Consider the following 21,530-nt stretch of genomic DNA (forward strand, 5'->3'; position numbering starts at 1 on the left):
TCATCATTCTAATAGGTACGTAGTGGTATCTCACTGTTGTTATAGTTTACAATTCCCTAGTGAGCTCTGATGTTGAGCATCTTTTTATATGCCCATTTGCCATGTGTATATTTGGGGGTGGAAGTGTCTGTTAATGTCTTTTGCCCGTTTTTTGATCATGTTGTTTTTCATTATAGAGTTTTAAGAAATATTTATATATTTTGGATGAGTCCTTTAACAGATATGTCTTTTGCAAATATTTTCTCCAGTCTGTGACATAACTTCTTATTCTCTTCATAATGTCTTTTATTTTGGAGAAGTTTATCATGCCTTTGGTGTTAAATCTCCAAAGTCATTGCTATACCTTAAGATTATTTAGATTTTCTCCTATGTTGACTTCTAGGAGTTCTGTAGTTTTGCATCTTATATTGAAGTCTATGACCTATTTTGGGTTAATTTTTGTGAATGATAAAAGGTTGGTGTCTGGATTCTTTATTTTGCATGTAAATGACCATTTGTTTCAGTACCATTGGTTGAAAAGACTACCTTTTCTTCATTGAATTGCTTTTTCTTTTTTGTGAAAGATCAGTTGACTATAATTATGTGGAACTATTTTGGGGCTCTCTATTCTGTTCTGCTGAAATACGTGTCTCTTCTTTTGTCTGTACCACACTGCCTTCACTACTAGAGCTTTACAAGTCTTGAAGTCAGGTAGTGTGTGTCCTCCAGCTTTGCTCTTCTCCTTAAATATTTTGTTCACTATTGTGAGTACACTGGACAAAATTCAACACCCATATATTTTTGAAAATGTTTAGAAAACTAGAAAGAGGCAGATTCCCTCAAACCATCAAAAGGTATCTATAAAAAGTTACACCTAACATCGTATTTAATGACAAAATATTGAATACTTTTCCTTAAGCTTAGGAATAAGACAAAGACATTTGCAGTCTTGGGGCAGGCAAAGATATCTTAAAGAGGACATGGAAAACATTAACTACAAAAGAAAAAAAACTGATAGATAAGACTTCATTAAAATTAAAAACTTCTATCAAAAGAAAAACATATTGGTAAGTTACTGACTTAGACTAAAGAATTGTAATACATGTATCTTTCAAAGAGCTTATTCCAGAATATATAAAAATAAACTCCTACAACTTGATTTTTAAAAAGAAAAGATAATTCAATTTAAAATGGCAAAGGACGGAACATCTAGGTGGCTCAGTGAGTTAAGCCTCTGTCTTAGGCTCAGGTCATGATCTCAGGGTCCTGGGATCGAGCCCCACATCAGGCTATCTGCTCAGCAGAGGGCTTGCTTCCCCCTTCCCCTCTGCCTGCCTCTCTGCCTACTTGTGATCTCTCTCTCTCTGTCAAATAAATAAATAAAATCTTTAAAAACATGGCAAAGGACTTGACCAAACATTACACAAAGGAAGATATATAAATGACAAAAAAAAGCACATGAATAAGTATTCAACATGATTAGTCTTTAAGACAACATTCATCAGCCTTGATGAATCTCAAAAACATTATGTTGAGGGAAAGAAGCCAGACACGAAAGAATACAAGTGTCCCTGGAACAACACAGGTTTGAACTGTGTGGGTCCATTTATATGTAAGATTTTTTAAAAAGATGTAACAGCAAAAGCCACAAGGCATTTATTTGCAACTACCCAACCCACTCTCCAAAGATGGAATGGAAGGCAACCAGCACAGAGGCAGCACTTGCTACATGAGTGCCAGGGGAGGCCTACTGAGGGAAGGTCTGCAGGTCACCATAAGTGAGGGTAGGGTCGTCAGGTAGTGCATCCAGGGCTAGCAGGCAGAAGGCTGAGCTAAAGCAGAAGAACACACCCAGAGGCAGTGATGGCGTTGTGCACCTAGCCCCACAGAATCCTCTACCCACTGGCTTCCAGAGCTGCTTCAGGGGAGCCATGGGCCTTAGTCCTGTTGCAGGCCCTAGTGCAGATTCTTCCCTGTGGTGGTTGTGTCCATAATCTGTAACCAGTGTTGGCTTCAGGTCAGAATTAAACAAAAGCCTTACCTGTATTACCAGAAACCCCAGCATTATGAAATCTATTTGGGAACTGTCTGTCCTATAATGGGAGGGAAGCTGGATTTCTTTGAATTCTTTTACCCTCTCTCTTCTTGTGAAATCAGAGTTGAAGAGCACCTATGGGGTACTCTTATCAAAAGTTCCATCACTTATGTGCTGGCCAATTTAAATACATATGACTGGTTACCTCCTGATACCCTGCTATATTCAAAGAAAGTCTGTATTCACCTTTGTGCAAAAAGAGAAAAAGAATAACAGTAGTTAATGTGGGGCAATAGCCCAAGGGCCAGTGGAATGGAAAAGTCAATATCACCTCAAATGGAAAATGTGGGGACTCATCCACAAGTGTCTTTGGGGGCAGGAATTAACCTATACATTCTGGATGGTGAAGCACTCAGCTGACCTTAGCATGGTGACTGTCTGAGGATGGCACTGCCTGGTAGAAGCTGGACTGGTGTCCATGGATATCCTCTTTTACCAATCCATAAATGACATTTTTGCTCCAATATCTATATTAATAAAGTCTTTGGATAGGGGAAAAAGGAGCTTCCCTAGATTTTAATTTTATAATAAAGGCATTTTAAAAAGAAAAAAGAGAGAGAGCAGCGTACTCCTGTTTGGCTGCAGCTGAAATGGCCACCTTCAGGTAGTACACCTGGTATACAACTCTAGGCAGTGGTCCAGCTCTGCTGTGCCTCTAGACTTCCTCTACCACCCATGGGCCCACCCAGCAGCTGCTGCTGGGCAGCTGAGGCCACCAGACTGCAGAACTTTGTCATTCTGGGACCAGCCCCTCCCACTGCCCCTGGCCCAGGCTAGTGTATGTACAAAACTGTAAATGTATTTTCTTTACCTTATGATTTTCTTAATACCATTTTCTTTTCTCTAGGTTGCTTTACTGTAAAAATACAGTATATAATACATATAACCTACAAAATGTGTGTTAACTGACTGTTTATGCTATTGGTAAGGCTTCTGGTCAACAGTAGGCTGTTAAGTTGTGGGGGAATCAAAAGTTGTACTGTGCCAGGGTCATCATCCCTAAGCCCTGCCTTGTTCAAGGATCAACTGTACTTACTATATGAGCCCCTTATATGATATACCAAAACAATTAATCTATGATGAGAAATATCAGATTAAATGCTCATTTATGGGGGTTAAGTTTAACCAGAAGATAGCACAAGGAAAATCTTAGGGTTTATAATTTATTCTAGGCAATGGGAAGTTACTGCAGCTTTTTTAACAGTTAAGTTACCATGTTCAAACCCAAGTGTAGGATACATCAGCAGAACAGGGTAGTAGAGTGGAAAGAGAATTAGAATGAGATCAGAAGAACTTGTCTGAATGCCTACCTTTGTCATAGGCTCTAAACTTGGAAAGTTTCTATGCATCTCATCTTCTTCATTCAAAAAGTGAAAGGTTGAGTTAATCTCTAAAATCTTTCAAAATATTCTGTTAACATGAGTTGGGATTTACCAATGAGAACAGGAAGAATGCCCTTGCAATACAATTAAGGAAAGGTAATAAGCACCAGAACTTGGAAGGTGTCAGTGGCAATGGATTGGGGCTTTACATATGAGAAAATAATTCAATGCAGGGGCAAGAGGGAAAAAAAAGTCACAGAAGCTTATGAAGATTTTAATCTAAGGGGCTACCTCTTTTTGTGGGCTCTATAGTTTGAACTCTAATGTTACTTGGATGTTCAATGCTAAAAGCTGTATAATATGTGCCTTTCAATAAGTGATAACCCAGTCTGGAGGTTATATTTAGAAATAATTCCACTTAATTCTTTTAATTATTTGAGCTTGTCTAAACATGATTTTTAAAAAGATTTTATTTATTTGTCTGAGAGAGAGAGAGAAAGATAGAAAGAGAGAGAGAACTCGTGTAAAAGCACGGGGAGAGGCAGGCAGAGGGAGAAGAAAGCAGAGAGAGAAGCAGGCTTCCCACTGAACAAGGAACCTGATGTGGCACTCGATCCCAGAAACCCGGGATCATGACCTGAGCCAAATACAGACACTTAACTACTTGAGCCACCCAGGCATCCCCAAATGTGATTTTTAAAAATACCTTTTAAAACAGGAAGCTGACGATAAGCTGCAAGTTTGGGCTGAAATAAATTTTCCATTAGAACTCGTTCCATAAAAAATAAATCCTGACGAAACTTGTCAGATTTCATTATTGACTCTGAGCGATCCTCTTCATCATCATGGATTTTAGTCAGAATTACGTTTTCTATATCCATTAAAGAACTAGCTTCACTGTCTGAAAAATACAAACATGACGCAATGATAAAATAATTTAAATAGTATTAGATGACTCATGTATTCTAAGTATTATAAAAATCACATTTTATCAGTACTTGTTTTCCTCCAATATTCAAAACTTCAATAGACACTTATTGAATATCTTTCATGTACCAAGCACATGGAATATATACATATATTATCTCATTCTGGAATTCTTAACCACTAAAAAATGTATTATCAGAAGATAAACAATGATAACTTCATAGGTAATTTATATCTATATACATTGTTATTCAAATTTAAATAATATTATTAGTCTTCACATGGAGGTCTGATTTGACTGTAATTTTTTAGAAATGCTACACCACTGTGTTAATTTTTTTTTCTGATGCTAAAATAAACTACAAAAACTTAAGTGGATTAAAACCATGCAGATTTATTATTTTGGAGTTCAGTACGTTAGAGGTCTGACCAGGTCTCATTGGCTAAAATCAAAAAGTTGATAGGATTATGTTCCTTTCTGGAGGCTCTAGATATTCATTTCCTTATCTTTTTTAACTTCTAGTGGCCACCCACACCTTTCTTGGAAGACAACATCATCACATCTCTCCAACCTTCTTCAGTCATTACATCTCTCTATGGCCACAGCTCAGAAAGGTCTCTACTTTAAAGTATCCATATGTTTAGATTGGGATCTCCCATCTACAGAAACTATAGCAAAGACCCTTGGCCACATTTTCCCCTCCTTTCTGCCTCCTGACCCACGCTGGTGCTTCTCTTATAGCCCACAGCATAGAACGTCCCCTCCTCTTGAGATCCGTGAGTAATACAAGCTATCTTTTCAATGGCAGTGGTGTCCTCATCTGTTGGCCTTGCCATGCCTAAATAATAATAAAATCCACATTTAAAAAGTATCATCTACAAGAAACCCAATTTAAATGTAAAGACGCAGATAGATTAAAGGTAAAGAGCAATATATACTATGTTAACACTAATCAAAAGAAGATGGAGTAGCTATATTTAATTTCAGACAAAGTTGACTTCTGAGCAAGGAAAATGATCAGAAATAGAGAGGAGCATTGCATAATAATAAAGAAATCAGTTCTCCAAGAAGACACAGCAATCCTAATCATTTATGCAGCAGAAAACAAGACTACAGAATATTTAAGGCAAAAACTGATAGAACTGCAAGGAGAATCAGACACATCCACTGTTATAATTGGAGATTCTAACACTATTTTAATAGAATACATGTTTTTTATCAAGCTCACTTGGAATGCTTGCCAAGCTAGACCACATTCTGGGCCAGCAAAGCAAACTTCAACATATTTAAAAGAATAGATATAATACAAAGTATGCTTTCAGACCATAGTGGAATTAAACTAGAATTCAACAAAAAGATACTTGGATAATCCTAAAATATTTGGAAATTTTTAAAAAATACATAAAAAATAAGTCAAAGAAGTCTTAAATGAAATTTTAAAATATTTGAACCAAATCAAAGTAAAAATATAACATCAAAATGTGTGAGATTCAACAAAAAGAATGCTTAGAGGGAAATTTACAATACTGCATGCATATATTAGAAAAGAAGAATGATCCAAAAATTAGTAATCCAAGCTTCTATCTCAGGGCACTAGAATAAGAAGAGTAACATAACCCTAAAGCTAGCAGGAAACAAATATATATATAAATTAAAGCATAAATCAGTGAAGTTGAAAACAGAAAATCATCAGAAAAAAATCAATGAAATTAAAAGTTAAGTCTTTGAAAAGATCAACAAAATTCATAATCATCAGTCACATTAACCAAGAAAAATATAAACATATAAATTGTTAGTATGAGCAATAATAGAGGTGTCATCACTACTGATCCCATAGACCAAAGGAATAATAAGAAAAACTGTGCATAACTCTATGTTCACAGATTTGATCACTTAGATGAAAGGGAACGATTCCTCAAAAGACATAACCTACCAAAACTCATACAAAGTGAAATAGATCATCTGATTAGGCCTAACTCTGTTAAAGAAATTAAATCAATAATTCATAAAGTTTCAAAATAGAAAATAAGCCCAGATGGTTTTGCTGGTGAATTATATCAAACATTTAAGACTTGTTTATACAATCTATTTCAGAAAATAAGTAGAGTGAACACTTCCCAATTCATTTTGTTAGGCTGTCATTACTCTAACACCAAAACCAGGTGAAGACATTACAAAAAAGAAGAATTACAGAACAATATTGTTTATGAAAATAACACAAAAATCCTCAACAAAATATTAGCAAATCAAATCTAACAGTGTATAAGAAGAATTATATACTCCAACAAAGTAGGGTTGGTTCCAGGTATGCAAAGTTGGTGCAACACTTGAAAATCAGTTAATGTAACCCATCCCATCAACAGGCTAAAGAAGGAAAATCACATTAGATTCAGAAAACTCTTTTGACAAAATCTAACACCCACTATGATAAAGAAGTCCCAGGAAACTGGGGTACCTGGGTGACTCAGTTGATTAGGTACCGGACTCCATTTTGGCACTGGTTGTGATCTCGGGGTCATGATCTCAAGATCCCCAGATTGAGTCTCAAGTCAGGCTCTGTGCTCAATAGGGGGGTCTGCCTCTCTCTCTCCCTCCGCCTCTCCCCCCACTCACAGGCACACTCTCCCTTTCTCTCTCTTTCTGTCTCTTAAATAAATAAATAAATCTTAAAAAAACAAACAAACAAAAAAAACACCTCCCAGGAAACTAAGAATAGAAGTGAATTTCCTCAACTTGATTTTTAAAAAAATCTATGAAAAGCCAAAAAATCTATGAAAAACTAACATATTTAACGGTGAACACCTGAAAATTTCCACATGAAGGTAAGGAACAAGGTTAAGATGTCGCCTCTCACCACCTTTATTCAACATCATACTAGAAGTCCTAGCTAATACAACAATTTGAGGAAAAGAAATAAAAGTTATACAAATTAGAAGGAAAAATCTTTGTAGATGACATAGTTGTTTATGTAGAAAATCCAAAAAAATGTAAAAAAATTCTCCAATTAATAAGCAATTAGAGCAAGGTTACAATATATAAGTTTAATATACAAAATCAATGGCTTTCCTATAAATGAGTAATGAACAATTGAGAATTTTCTGAAAATGATCAATTCTCTTTAAACTTGATTTTTCAAAAACATTTCCTGATTTACTATTTTTAAATATTACATTTGTCTTTGGGTAAAATGGGTGAGAACAGAAATATTTCAATTTAGTTTATGAAAATTTGCCAAAACTTTACCAAAACTTGACAGGGTTTAATTACTCTGAAATAAAGACTACCCTTTATATGTAGCGATATCATTTCATAAGAAAAATGACTCTGAGTTTAGAATAGGGAGAGTAAACCTGTATAACTGCATAACCACAAAACAATCAGAAGTGGAATTTAACAAATTTCCTATAACTGGACTTTGTAAAAATTCTTCCATGTTACTAAGTATATTTGGAAAGTTAAAATTTTGCATTGACTTGAATTAAAGCATTTAATCTCAAAACTTAGAATACTAAAAGCTAAAGTTTTAATGTAGGATTTCTCCATGTTGGTAATATTACATTTTTGCCACATAATTTCTTGTCGTGGGGGCTGTTCTGTATATCAATGGGTTTTTTCCTTGGCATTGACCCAAAAGATGTCCTCATAGTCAGGACAACCAAAAATGTCTCCAGATACTGCCAAATGTCCCCTGGGGTAAGTAAAATTATCCCCAATTAAAAGCCATAGTTGTTAATTTATCTCCATTTTAATCTGTCACAAAGTTAGTATACACTTTTTCTTAGAAATTATATAGTCTACGGAAAGAAAGAGAGAAAATTATGGAACCCATATGTTCCTATATATATGAGAGAGAACTTAAGAGCCAGTAAAGAAGAAACAGAGGAAGATAAAATCTTTGACACTCTTGACAGTTATCCAAGAAAAATTTAAATTTTTGGTTCAGAGTCCAGGATGATGCGAAAGAGTAACAATGCTATTTCTGAGTAAAAGTTGTAGTTTCGTGTTCCACCAGAAAGTAAGTATTGTAACTGGTAAGAAAGAATTTATTTACAATGGCATGTGAAAACATCATTTAAATAAAAACTGAAAGAGTGTTCGCTTAGGCAGCAATATAGTACTATTGGAAATGTACAGAAAAGATTAGCATAGCTCCCATGCAGGGATGACATGCAAATTCGTGAAACACTCCATTTAAAAAAAAAAAAAACTGAAATAAATGAAATCTTACTTTTTTCTATAGTACTCCCTGGTACTCTTTGCTCATGATCTTTAGAAGCTATACTTGCTTTAGTATTTGATTCAAGCATAGATTGTTTTGTTGGTAAAGATGAAAGCTCCATAGCATTATAAGAATCATACAAATCCCAAGTACTGGACATTATACCTAAATAAAGAGAAAGGTAAAAATTATTTTAAATCAAATTCTAATAAATTAGCTTATACATAACTAGTTATAGCAAAATCTAAGATAAAAACATCTATTGCTTAAGAAATGAATACTATTTTTTTTACAATAGCAGAAAGTAAAGATAAAAAAATAAATAAATCATGAGAACAGGTTGAGATCCTTAGCTATCACACTTTTTGCATGTACATATACATTAGCGTTTTAATGATAACTCCAAATTATCCTCACCATCCTTTCTGATCCCCACACCTCTCACCCCTCTATCCCAAGCTGATGGTGCATAATCTCATCCATCTGTCAGTATAGGTCTTGCTTGATATGGACCTGGACAACCATGTCACAATAAGGATTTAATGTTCTTTTATATTCTATAGAACTTTTAATTTATAATCATCTAATTCCATTTTTATCACAAAAAAATCTCATATGCTTATGTAAAAAGATTATACTTGTTGGGAAATTGGTTGACTGTTCTCAAGAAACTTGTACAGTAATATGGTTATTACCTTCCCTTTTTAAAAATTTTTGTTTGCACTGGCTATAATTTTTTCAAATGAGCAAATATAACAATGGTCTCCAAAGACTGAAAATGTTATTTATCTGCAAATTAAAAAAAAAGTTCCAACCCTTTTCATTATTGATATAACAATGAAAATTTCATGTAGCAATTATTTTATCAGTGACCATGTAATAAAATATTTCTATGTGCTAAACTTATGAAAGTTTAAGTACAGTATTTAATAATTCTTTTCTCTAAAAATCAAAACAAGACCTGGCTATAATAAATGCAACTACTTCATTGTTATGACTTTTATTTTCATAAAATAAAATGAAGGAGCTTTGGATTTCACAGTATTTTCAATTAGTGAGAATGTTAACTCACAGTTCATAATAACATTTCTATTTTATTGAACTTATTTTAATAATATCTAACAAAGTTATACACAGAATAAATACCTCATCTATTTTGCTGAATTGAAAAGGATACAATTTCCATGTTCATAAAGTAAAAGACCATAAAAAGAAATTATGTCTTTGAATAATGAATTACCTAACCTTCTTTTTCTTACTTTAACTGAAAGTTTAGTAATTTGAGTATATAGGAATATACTGTTACATTGTCAGCAATAATTGCTACTTAAATAAAGGTACGTGTTATAAATGAGCAACATAAAACGTTAGGGTGATTTAAAGTTGTTTCTTGTTTGAAGATAAATAACATTGGTAATTTTAGTTTGGGTACCATCATGACATTTATGCATTTGAATAAATTAACCTAAGAAATAAAAAAATCTCATACCACATGCCATAATATTATGTAAAAAATGAAACAATAAATAATAGTGATTGCTTTTTGTTCATTTTGGGGGGGATGGAGTTTTTTAAGTTTTTATTTAAATTCCAGTTAGTTAACATACAGTGTAATATTAGTTTCAAGTGTACGATTTAGTAATTCAACACTTCCATACAACACCTGGTGCTCATCACAAAAGTGCATTCCTTAATCCCCATCACCTGTTTAACCCACTCTCCCACACACCTCCCCTCTGATAATCAGTTTGTTCTCCATAGTTGAGTCTGTTTCTTGAAAAAAAAAAAAATTGAATGACTGTGACTTTCCAATTTTATACTGGTATATTCTACTAAGGAAAGTTTTAACTAGTATCAGAATGACATATTCCCAACTATACCTGTGTTTTGAGCATTTTTGAGTCCAGGATATGTCAAAATAGTTTTTATCCATTTTAAAATATTGTTTCTATTTACTGGTTTAATTCAGACTATAAAAAGAGAGCAATTAGCCATAGAACATTTATAGAAAAATAATTTTACTTGTTAGCTGAGTAAAAATATATGCTAACTATTAAAAAAGAAGAAAAGATAACTATGACTTGTATTTCCATCACCCAGAGATAATAACTGCTAACATTCCAGTGTATGTCCTTCCAGATTCACATATTAACAAATACATAAGTGTATTTTCTTAATAAAAATTAGCTTATATCACTTGTTTTTATAAAAAACGCTTTATTGTAGTATAATATACATATAAAACAAGATGACTTTATGAAATCTATAGTTGTAGGATTTAACTATATTTTTAAAATTTAACCAGGAATACTAATACATTTATTGAATTACCCATTGATTTGAAATGCGACTTTTAGCATAAATTACTATATGTATACTGTTGGATGGAAAAATTTTTCCTCACTTTCTGTGCATCGTCACAGCGAACTTCAACTAAATTAACACCTTGGTCTCTCGATGTCCCTCATTCACTCATTACCAGAGAAAAAGTGACTGACTAATCCTACGGGAGAGTTTAGGAGAAGGAACTGTGCTCAGACAATTTTGAATTCTTTTGTTAGGTCTGTTCAGTGGCAGAAAGCATGCTTTCTGGTCCATTCTCACTCCTAAAAAAGGAGATCTCTGCTTGTCTAGCTGTGCCATTTATGGCTGGTAAGATCTATTCTGGAAGGAAGAAATGGCAAGTCCACTGAGCTGCAGATTTGAAGCTACATTTTTTTTCAAGTATCTTTATAAGTAATAAAGCTAATATTTGATTTCCAGCTGACTCCTGAATCTCTATCAGTTTCATTCCAAATCAGGCAAAGAAGACATGTGTTTTTTTACTGATCCATAAGACTTTATTTTTTTGATAAATGGTTTATTGATATTACACCACAAAGAATGACAAAATTATATTATCTATATTTCTAGACTTACTGGCCACCCTATAGAAAGCATCTTTGGAATAGAAAAGAAGTTTTAAGAATTTGTTTTTCCCATAATCATAAAGCTGCCATACTCAGTCTAAGCACAGCTAGTGCAATATTTTCCTCAACCCACAGGCTTCAGTCCCTTTACCAACTGTAATAGGCTTGGGTTACTCACAGGAGAAAAACACTGTCAGCATCAGTATTTAGCAGCATTTCATTTTTTTTGTCTTGAATAATATACTATACTTTTTAATTTTAAATGGTCTTATTACTTCTTTACACAAAATATGACCTAATATTTAATTGGTTAGCATTGATATTTTTAACATAAACTTTATTTTTTAAAAATAGGTTTGTTTATTTATTTATTAAATAAGAGAGAGAGTGAGAGTGAGAGAGATCACAGAGGGAGAGGGAGAAGCAGACTCCTCACTAAGCAGGGAGCCTGATGTGGGGCTTGATCCCAGGACCATGACCTGAGCCAAAGGCAGATGCTTAATTGACTGAGCCACCCAGACACCCCTAAACTTTCATTATTTTAAATAAAATTTTTCTGTGAAATACATATCATTCACAGAAGAGTGTATAACACATATACACGTGGTATAAAGAATTACTACCATGTACTCACCAGTCAGGTAAGAAATAGAACATCTTCAGGTGCTTAGAAGTCCTGGACACTCTTTGCTCTAACCTTCTTCCTTCTAGCTCCCTCCAACAAAGGCACATCCACTTTCCCTAAGTTTTGGAAAGGTCATTCTCTTGCTTTATTCTAAGATTTTTCTCCTGTGGTAGATGCTGTTGGTGCCCTGCCCATATCTGCTATGCAATACCTGTGACTAGCCAACCTCCAACTCCAGCATCTATATTGCTTTGTTTGGGGCCATTTTTTGCTGCAAAGACCACTTTGATGTCCACAAATTTGGCTAAAAGTGCCAACAAACTAACAGGCCCATTACCTTCAAACAATGATTTAGAAAGTTAGAACATGATAAAATAACTCTGACTCCCAAAATTCTCTGGCAGTATTTAATTCCAGTTACCCAAAGAGGTAATTTGTTAGACAGCATATACTTTGCTGACTGCCTACCCTTTCTTGTTCCACTTACTAACTCCCCTACTAATGTTTCCTAGGATTACCTCCAAAATAAACAATGGGCACTAGGAACCCTTTTTAAGAGGTTTCTTCTTGGAAAGCTTGTGAAGTTCAGAATCCACAGGCACGGAAGGCTCTCTGACATATGCATACCTACACAATATATTGTCTAGTTTTAAAAATTGGATAGCAAACATTATCACAGATGCATTAAAAAAAGAACAAAATAATCATTATTAGATGAGGACTACTAAAGGAGGACTCTCAGGAGAAGATCATCAGAACAGTCTGTGTCATACTCTGACTTCAGCTTCCCTGAGAGTTTACAAGAGCCACTAAGGAAGAAATCACATGGTGAGACCATAAATACCTCCCTGGAAACACAGAACGTAATCCACTGAGGGCACCTGACCAAGCTAGGCATTGAATATCCAATGAAAGTATGGTCAGTTAAGTGGGATGCTCTGTATTTTCTGTTTACTGTGGCTTCTCTGCTGCTTTCAGGGTAAAACAATATATTTGTGCAATGAAGTGAGTTTCCTCAACTTATCTAGGAGGGCCACTGGAAAGGAGAGCAGAACTATATTAACAATGGTAAAAGCAAGCTAGATATGAAAAAGAAGTGGCAGATTCAGCTGAGCATTCTGTATGAAGCTAAGAAGATGGGACTTGGTTTTCAGTTCCACAGAATGGAGTTTGGAGGTTACCATTCTGTCCTAAAAACAAGTGAAAAATTAAACAGTATGAAAAATCAACAACTTTTCTTTGGATCTGAAAGAAAGGTAAGAACATAGGGCAAACCACTGCCCCCAAGACTGGGGAGATGGACAAATGAATACAGGGAGTCATGGCTTATTGGAACAGACCCGGGGTGGAAACCACTGTGGGAACCAGTGCCAAGATAGGAAACCTGAACTATAATTGATGAATTGCTGGAGGATCACTGTTTGTCTCACAAGTCTGAGAGTTAAAAAACTGCACAGGGTCTCAGTCACAGGGAAGTCCCCAATTTTGTAAGCTTTATCTCCAGGAGTTTGACCAAATTCCCAGAATATTTTTAAAAATTCCCTTGTGGTTCTGGCAGGGGGAGGGAAAAAGGAACTATTGTGGAATACGCTAGAATACTCTGTTCTTTTTTTTTTTTAAGATTTTATTTATTTACTTGACAGAGAAGATAGAGCACAAGTAGGAGAGCAGCAGGCAGAAGGAGAGGGAAAAGCAGGCTCTCTGCTGAGCAGAGAGCCCAACGCGGGGCTTGATCCCAGGACCCTGGAATACTCTGTTCTTAACAAGGACTGCTTTCAGAAGACAACCTGGTACGGTATTATCAGACTATAACTGACCCGGGGAAAGGGCAATACCAAATACCAGTACCTTTGAGCCATTTTGTCCCACCTAAGGGGAGGGTGTGGAGAAGAAAACAAACACTTGTGAAGTTCAGAATCCAGAGACCCAGGCACAGTAAAAGACTGAGACCAAATCAAAGAACTATTGAATGCTTGCCTCCTCCACACATTACCACCACATTACTATAAATGGCTATTATTAAAACACACTAAATAACAAGTGTTGGGGAGGATGTGGAATAAAGGAAAATTTTGTGCACCGTTGATGGGAATGTAAACTGTTGCAGCCACTATAGAAAAGAGCATGGAATTTCCTTAAAAAATTAAAATATAAATATCATATGATCCAGAAATCTTGCCTCTGGGTATTTATCTGAAGAAAACAAAAACACTAACTCAGAAAGATACCTGTACTCCCATGTTCATTGCAGTATTAATTATATAGCCAAGATATGAAAGCAACTTAAATGACCCTTGATAGATAAACAGATAAAATGTCTCTCTCTCTCTCTCTCTCAAACACACACACACACACACACACACACACGCACTGAAATATTATTCAGTCATAAAAAGGAAATCTTGCCACTTGCAACAACAGGGGTGGGCCTTGAAGGCATTATACTAACTGAAATAAGTCAAACCAAAAAAAAGCAAATATAGTATGATCTCACTTATATGTGGAATCTAAAAAAACAAGCAAAAAAAAAAAAAAGAAAGAAAGAAAGAAAAATCCCAAGTTTATGAATACAGAGAACAGACTGATGACTGCCAGAGGACAGGGAATGGAGAGTTGGGTGAAATGGGTTAAAAATTACAAACTTCCAGTACTAAAATAAATAATCTGTTTTATAAGCCTCAAACTAATATAATGTTACATATCAATTATATCTCAATTAAAAATTAAATTTAAAAGAATTAGAGCAAGAAATCAGTGAAACTGAAAACAAGGAGCCAATAGGGAAAATCAATGAAACCCAAAACTGGTTATTTGAAAAGATCAATAAAATCAATAAACCTCTAACTGGAACAACTATTTATGCTGGAATTTAGCTGAAATTTATGCTATTTAGACTTTCTTTTCATAAAAAAAGCTATTTTTAAATAAAAAATACATAAATGAAAGAGGGGACATTACTACAGATCCCATGGACGTTAGAAGGATAACAAAGGAATACTGTGAAAATTATACACTCACAAATTTAATAACCTTGATGAAATTCAGGATTAATTCCTTGAAAGGCACAATCTGCCAAAACTTACACAAGAAGAAATAGATAATCTGAATAAGCCTATATCAATTAAAGAAATTAAATTTAAAAAAAAAGAAATGGAATCAATAATAAATTCCCAAAACAGTAAACACCAGGCTCAGATGGATTCGCTGCTAAATTCTATCAGTAATTTAAGGAAAACCTTATACCAAATTTCTATAGTCTCTGTCAGAGGATAGAAACAGAGGGAATACTTTCTAGCTCATTCTTTGAGGCCAACATTGAATATCCAAAAGCAGACAAAAACATTACCAAAAAAAAAAAAAAAAAGGCAGACAGATAACTCTTAAAGAACATAGATGCAAAATCTTTAATAAAATATTAGAAATCAAATCCAACAACATGTAAAAAGAATTAAACGCCAAGTGAAATTTATCCCAGGTACGCACAACTAGTTCAACACTCAAAAATTAAATAATGCAATCTATCGCAGCAATAGTCTAGAGAAGAAATATATATGACCATATCAATAAATTCAGAAAAAAAGCATTTGACAAAATCTAATACCCATTCATGATAAAAACTTTCAGTAAACTAGGAATAGAAGGGAACTTCCTCAACTTGATCAAAACATCTACAAAAAAGCTACAGCTAACTTACTTAATGTTGAGAAACTAGAAGCCTTCTCACTAAGATCAGGAATCAGGCAAGGATATCCCCTCTCATCATGCCTTCTCAACATCATATTGGAAGTCCAAGTTAATGCAATAAGACAAGAAAAGGATATAACATACAAATTGAGAAGGGAGAAATAAAACTGTCTTTGTTTACAGATGACATGTTAATGTATATAGAAAATCTGAAAGAATGGACAAAAACTCCTAGAACTAACAAGTGATTAAAGAAAGTTTGCAGGACACAAGAGAAATACATAAAAGCCAATAAAAATTCCTTTCCTAAATGCTGGCAATGAACAAATGGAATTTGAAATTCAAAACATACAATTTACATTAGTGCCCAAGAAATGAAATAGTTAGCTATAAACCTAACAAAATGTGTACAAAATCTATACAAGAAAAACCACAAAAACTTTAATGTAGAAAATCATTCATGTAATGTAGAGACATTCTATGTTCATGTTTAGGAAGACTCAATATTGTCAAAATATTAGGTATTCCCAAATTGATCTACAGATCAATGCAACCTCAATTAAAATCCCAGCAAGTTATATGGTGAATATAAACACACTCATTCTAAGTTAATATGGAGAGACAAAAGACTCAGAATAGCCAATAAATATTGAAGAAGAACAAAGTTGGAGGACTAACACTACTGAACTTGAAGACTTACTATAAAGCTACAACAATCAAGATAATGTGATATTGGTGAACAAATAGACAAATAGTTCAATGGAATAGAATAAGGGCCAGAAATAGACCCACATCAATATAGTCAACTGATCTTTGACAAAGAAGCAAGTACAATGGACCAAAGATAAGTCTTTTCAACAAGTGGTGCTGGAACAACAGGACATCAACATGTAAAAAATGAATCTAGACACAGATCTTATATCCCTCACAAAAATTAACTCAAAGTTGAATATAGACCTAAAGGTAAAATGTGAAACTATGAAAATCCTAGAGGATAACATAGAAGAATATCTAGATGACCCTGGGTATAAGGATGACTTTTTAGATACAAGATGAAAGGTATGATTGCTAAGCAAAAACTGATAAGCTAAACTTCATAAAAATTAAAAATGTTTGTTCTGTGAAAGGCAATGTCAAGAGAATAACAAGACCAGCCACATATTAGAAGAAACATTTGCTAACGCTACATCTGATAAAGTACTGTTGTCCAAAATATACATGTATTTCTTAAAACTCAACAACAGGGGCGCCTGGGTGGTTCAATCATTAAGCGGCTGCCTTGGGCTCAGGTCATGATCCCAGGGTCCTGGGATTGAACCTCACATCAAGCTCCCTGCTCAGTGGGAAGCCTGCTTCTCCCTCTCCCATTCCCCCTGCTTGTGTTCCCTCTCTCACTGTGTCTCTCTCTGTCAAATAAATAAATAAAATCTTAAAAAAAAAAAACTAAAACTAAAACTAAAACTCAACGAGAATAAAAAATAACCTAATTTAAAATGGGCCAGAGAGCTTAACAGATACTTCACCAAAGATATACAGATGGCAAATACTATATGAAAATATGCTCCACATCATATGTCATCAAGGAAATACAAATTAGAACAACAATGGGATGCCACCACACACTTATTAGAATGGCCAAAATCTGGGACACTGACAACACAAAATGTTGGTGAGGACATGGAACACCAGGAACCCTCCATTATTGCTGACAGAAATGCCAAATGGTACAACCACTTTGGAAGAAACTGGTTGTTCCTTACAAAACTAAAAATACATTACCATACGATTCAGTAGTATGTTCCTTGGTATTTACCCAAAGAAACTGAAAGCTTATTATGTCTACACAAAAGCCTGCCATAGATGTTTATATCACCGATATTGATAAGGGCAAAAACTTAGAAGCAATCAAGATACACTTCAGTGTGTGAATAGGTTCGATTTTGTCCTCTCCAGAGAGAAACTTCTGACATCTTTTAGAGTATAAGAGAGGACTTTGCTCAAAGCATCTGTATTTGATTCCTTTTTGTGACTGAATAACATTTCACTTACTGTATTTTACACATTAGGTTTTTCCATTCATCCATTGATGGATATCTTGGTTGTTTCTTCTTTTCGATTATGATAAATACTGCTGTCATGAATATGTGTGTACCTGTATTTGATTACCTGTTTTCAATTCTCTGCGGGGGGGACATATATATCTCTCTTGGGGGGGATATATTTCAGTTCTCTGGAGACATACATATATTTATATATTTTTATACATTTTTATATATTTATTTTAATTATCTGGAGACATATATATATATACATAGATAGATAGATAAGATAGATAGATATAAAATAGGTGTGCAATGGCATCATATATATATTTTGGGGGGCATATAATAATTCTATTTAATTCTATGAGGAAACACCAAACTGGTTTTCTTGGAGCCTGCACCATTTTGCATTCCCACCGGCTGTGTATGATGGCTCCAGTTTCTCAACATCCTTGTTAACACCTTATTTTCCATTTTTAATCATAGCCATCTTAATGGGTAAGAAAAGGTAACTTGTGGTTCTGATTTGAATTTCTATAATGATTAATTGAACATTTTTATGTGTTTGTTGGCAATATGTATATCTTCCTTAAAGAAATGTTATATTTAAGTCCAATGCCCATTTTTAATTTTTAATTAAATTTACTTAATTTTTAATTGGGTGGCTTATCTCTGTTCTTGGATTATAAGTATTCCTTATATAGTCTGGATACTGAAACTTTATGAGAGATAGGATTTGCAAATATTTCCTCCCATTATGTAGGTTGTACTTTCACTTTTTGAATAATGTTTTTAATGTACAAAGGTTTTCTGATGAAGGCCAATTTATCCATTTTTCCTTTGTTCTTTCTGCTGTTAGTGTCATATCTTATCAATGGACAAGAATCCATCCTAAAAGCAAAGGGCAAAAATATTAACCTCAGTGTTTTCTTTTAAGAGTTTTATCATTTTAACTCTTATATTTAAGTCACTGTTCCATTTTGAGTTAAGTTTTGTAGATGGTATGAAGTACAACTTTATTATTTTCATGTGGCTATCCAGTTGTCCCGATGCCATTTGTTGAAAAGATTATTTTTCTTCCATTTAATGGTCTTGGCACCTTTATCAAAAAAATCAGCTGACCATATATGTGAGAGTTTATTTCTGGGCTCTCTATTCTTCTCGTCTATGTACTTGTTTTTATGCTAGTACAACCCTATTTTGATCACTGTAACTTTGTAGCAAGTTTTCAAAACAGGAAGTGTGGAAAGAACTTTGTTCTTTTTCAAGATTGTTTTGGCTATTTGGAGGATCCTTTGATATCCATAGGATGATTTATTTTTCTATTTCTGTAAAACATCTTTGGAGGTTTTGATATGTATTACGTTGCATCTGCATATTGGTTTGAGGATTCACATCTTAACATTATATTGTTCAAACCATAAACACAGGGTATCTTCACTTATTTAGGACTACTTTAATTTCTTCAACAATGTTTTGTAGTTAACAGTATACAAGTCTTTCTCCTTTTTGTTTAGAATTATTCCTAGGTATTTTATTATTCTAGATGCTATTGTAAGTACAATTATTTTAATTGCCTTTTTGAATTGTTCATTGATAGTGTATAGAAATACAACTGAATTTTGTGTGTTGATTTTGTATCCTGAAACTTACTGAACTTATTTATTATTATTTATTTATTTATTTATTTTAATTTATTTATATTTATTACTATGTATTATATTTTTTACATATATACTGAAATTATTTATTAGCTCTAATAGTTTTTGCATGAATTCTTTAGGATTTTGTATACTTAAGATCATGTCATCTGTGAATAAAGGTATTTTTATTTGTTCCTTTCTGACTTAATTTAGTCTTTTACTTCTTTTTCTTGCCTGATTGCTTACACTAGAACTTCCAGTACAATGTTGAATGAAAGTTGAGAAAGCAGTCTAGATAGAATACATTTTATCTATTTTATCCTTGTCTTGTTCTTGATCTTATGGGGAAAGCTTCCAGTTCTTTAGCATTGAGTATAACACTAGCTGTGGGGTTTTCATAAATGCCATTTATCAGATTGGGAAAATTCTATTCCTAATTTGTTGAGTATTTTTATCATAAGACTATGTGTATTACATTTGTTGACTTACATATATTGAATTACCTTTGCATTATTGGGATAAATGCACTTAATCATAGTGTATAATCCATTTAATGTGGAGCTAATTTAGTGTACTAGTATTTTATTGAGGATTTTTGCATCCATATTCATAAAGAATAATGGTATTAGTTTTCTTTTCTTATGATGTCTTTGTCTGGCTTTGGTATCAGAGTAATGCTGGCCCTATGATTTGTAAGTGTGCTCTTCCATTTTTTGGAAAATTATTTTTTGAAGGGTTGGTGTTGCTTCTCTTTTAAATGACTGGTAGAATTCACTAGAGAAACCATTTGGTCCTGGAATTTTCTTTTCTTTTCTTTTTTAAGATTTTATTTATTTATTTGAGAGAGTGAAAGAGAGAGACACAGAGAGAGAGCACCAGTGGGGGGAAGGGCAAAGAGAGAGGGACAGCAGACACCCATTCGTGCAGGGAGCCTGATGCAGGGCTCAGTCCCAGGACTCTGAGATCATGACCTGAGCCAGAGTCAGTCTGCTGCTTAACCGACTGAGCCACCCAGGCGCTCCTGGGATTTCCTTTGTTAGGAAGTTTTGATTATTAATCCAGTACCTTTACTTATTATATCTCTGTCCAGATATTCTATTTCTTTTTGAGTCAGTTTTCACAAGTTGTGAGTTTCTAGGAATGTGTTCATTTCATTTAGTTATCTAATTTATTGACATATGGATGTTCATTTTTTAATAAATGATTGTATTTCTGTAATGTCAGTAGTTATGTCTCCATTCCATTTCCCATTTAGTAATTTGAATCTTCTATTCTTTCTTAGTCAGTCTAACAAAAATTTTGGCAGTTGTGTTGATCGTTTCAAAGTACCAACTTTTAGTTTCATTGATTTTTTTTTCTCATTTTGCTTATCTCCACTCTAATTTTTATTATTTCCTTCCTTATGCTGGCTTTTGTAGTTTTATCTTCTTTATTTCATTGCTTAAGATGTAAAGTTACTGATTTTTTAAATTACTTTTTTATTGAAGTAGAATTGATACATAATGCTACATTAGTTTCAAGTGGAGATCTTTTAAAATATATCTACAGCTACAAATTTCTCTTTAAATACTACTTCCTCTACATCTTATAAGTATGCTATGTTGTATTTTCATTCTCATTTGTCTCAAAATATTTTCTAGTTTCCCTTGTGCTTTCATCTTTGATCCCCTGGTTGTTTAAGAGTGTGTTGTTTAATATCCAAATATTTTTAAATTTTCCAGTTTTCCTTTTGTTACACATTATGAGTATCATTACATTGTGGCAGAAAAGATTTCAATTTTTAAAATTTTATTACCTGTTGTTTTGTGGCCTAACATAATGGTGTATTTTGGAGAGTTTTCCATGTGAACTTGAGAAAAAAATGTGTATTCTGCCATTTGGGGATGGTGTGTTCTGTGCATGTATGTTATATCTAGGTTATGTTATTATTCAGGTCCTCTTTTTTTAAATTGATAATCTCTCTGGTTGTTCAACTCATTATTGACAGTGGGGTACTGAAGTCTCAACTCTTATTGTAGAACTGTCTATTTCTTCCTTCAATCCTGTCCATTTTTGCTTCATATATTTGGAGGCTCTTTTGTTAA

The 21,530-nt window shown here is 33.8% G+C and overlaps 1 protein-coding gene and 1 non-coding gene across 5 annotated transcripts in view; one reads left to right on the forward strand and one right to left on the reverse strand.

The window, feature by feature from the left end:
- The window catches only part of WDR78 (WD repeat domain 78), an 86,588-nt gene that overhangs the window by 29,599 nt on the left and 35,459 nt on the right, over positions 1-21,530 (reverse strand). For 3 of the 4 annotated variants that reach the window (XM_032870045.1, XM_032870044.1, XM_032870043.1), the window contains 2 exons: positions 8,553-8,708; positions 4,103-4,297 (listed from right to left, as the gene is read on the reverse strand). The exons of the other annotated variant lie outside the window; for it this stretch is intronic. In XM_032870045.1, the coding sequence (XP_032725936.1) occupies positions 4,103-4,297; positions 8,553-8,708 (351 nt within the window). The remainder of the gene's footprint in view (positions 1-4,102; positions 4,298-8,552; positions 8,709-21,530) is intronic. 4 annotated transcript variants of the gene reach the window in all.
- LOC116875124 lies at positions 8,417-8,521 on the forward strand. The gene has a single exon (XR_004384144.1). It is a non-coding gene; the product is annotated as a U6 spliceosomal RNA (small nuclear RNA).

This window comes from Lontra canadensis, unplaced genomic scaffold (assembly GCF_010015895.1).
Source record: "Lontra canadensis isolate GAN:19392208 unplaced genomic scaffold, GSC_riverotter_1.0 scaffold40, whole genome shotgun sequence".
Classification (NCBI taxonomy): domain Eukaryota; kingdom Metazoa; phylum Chordata; class Mammalia; order Carnivora; family Mustelidae; genus Lontra; species Lontra canadensis.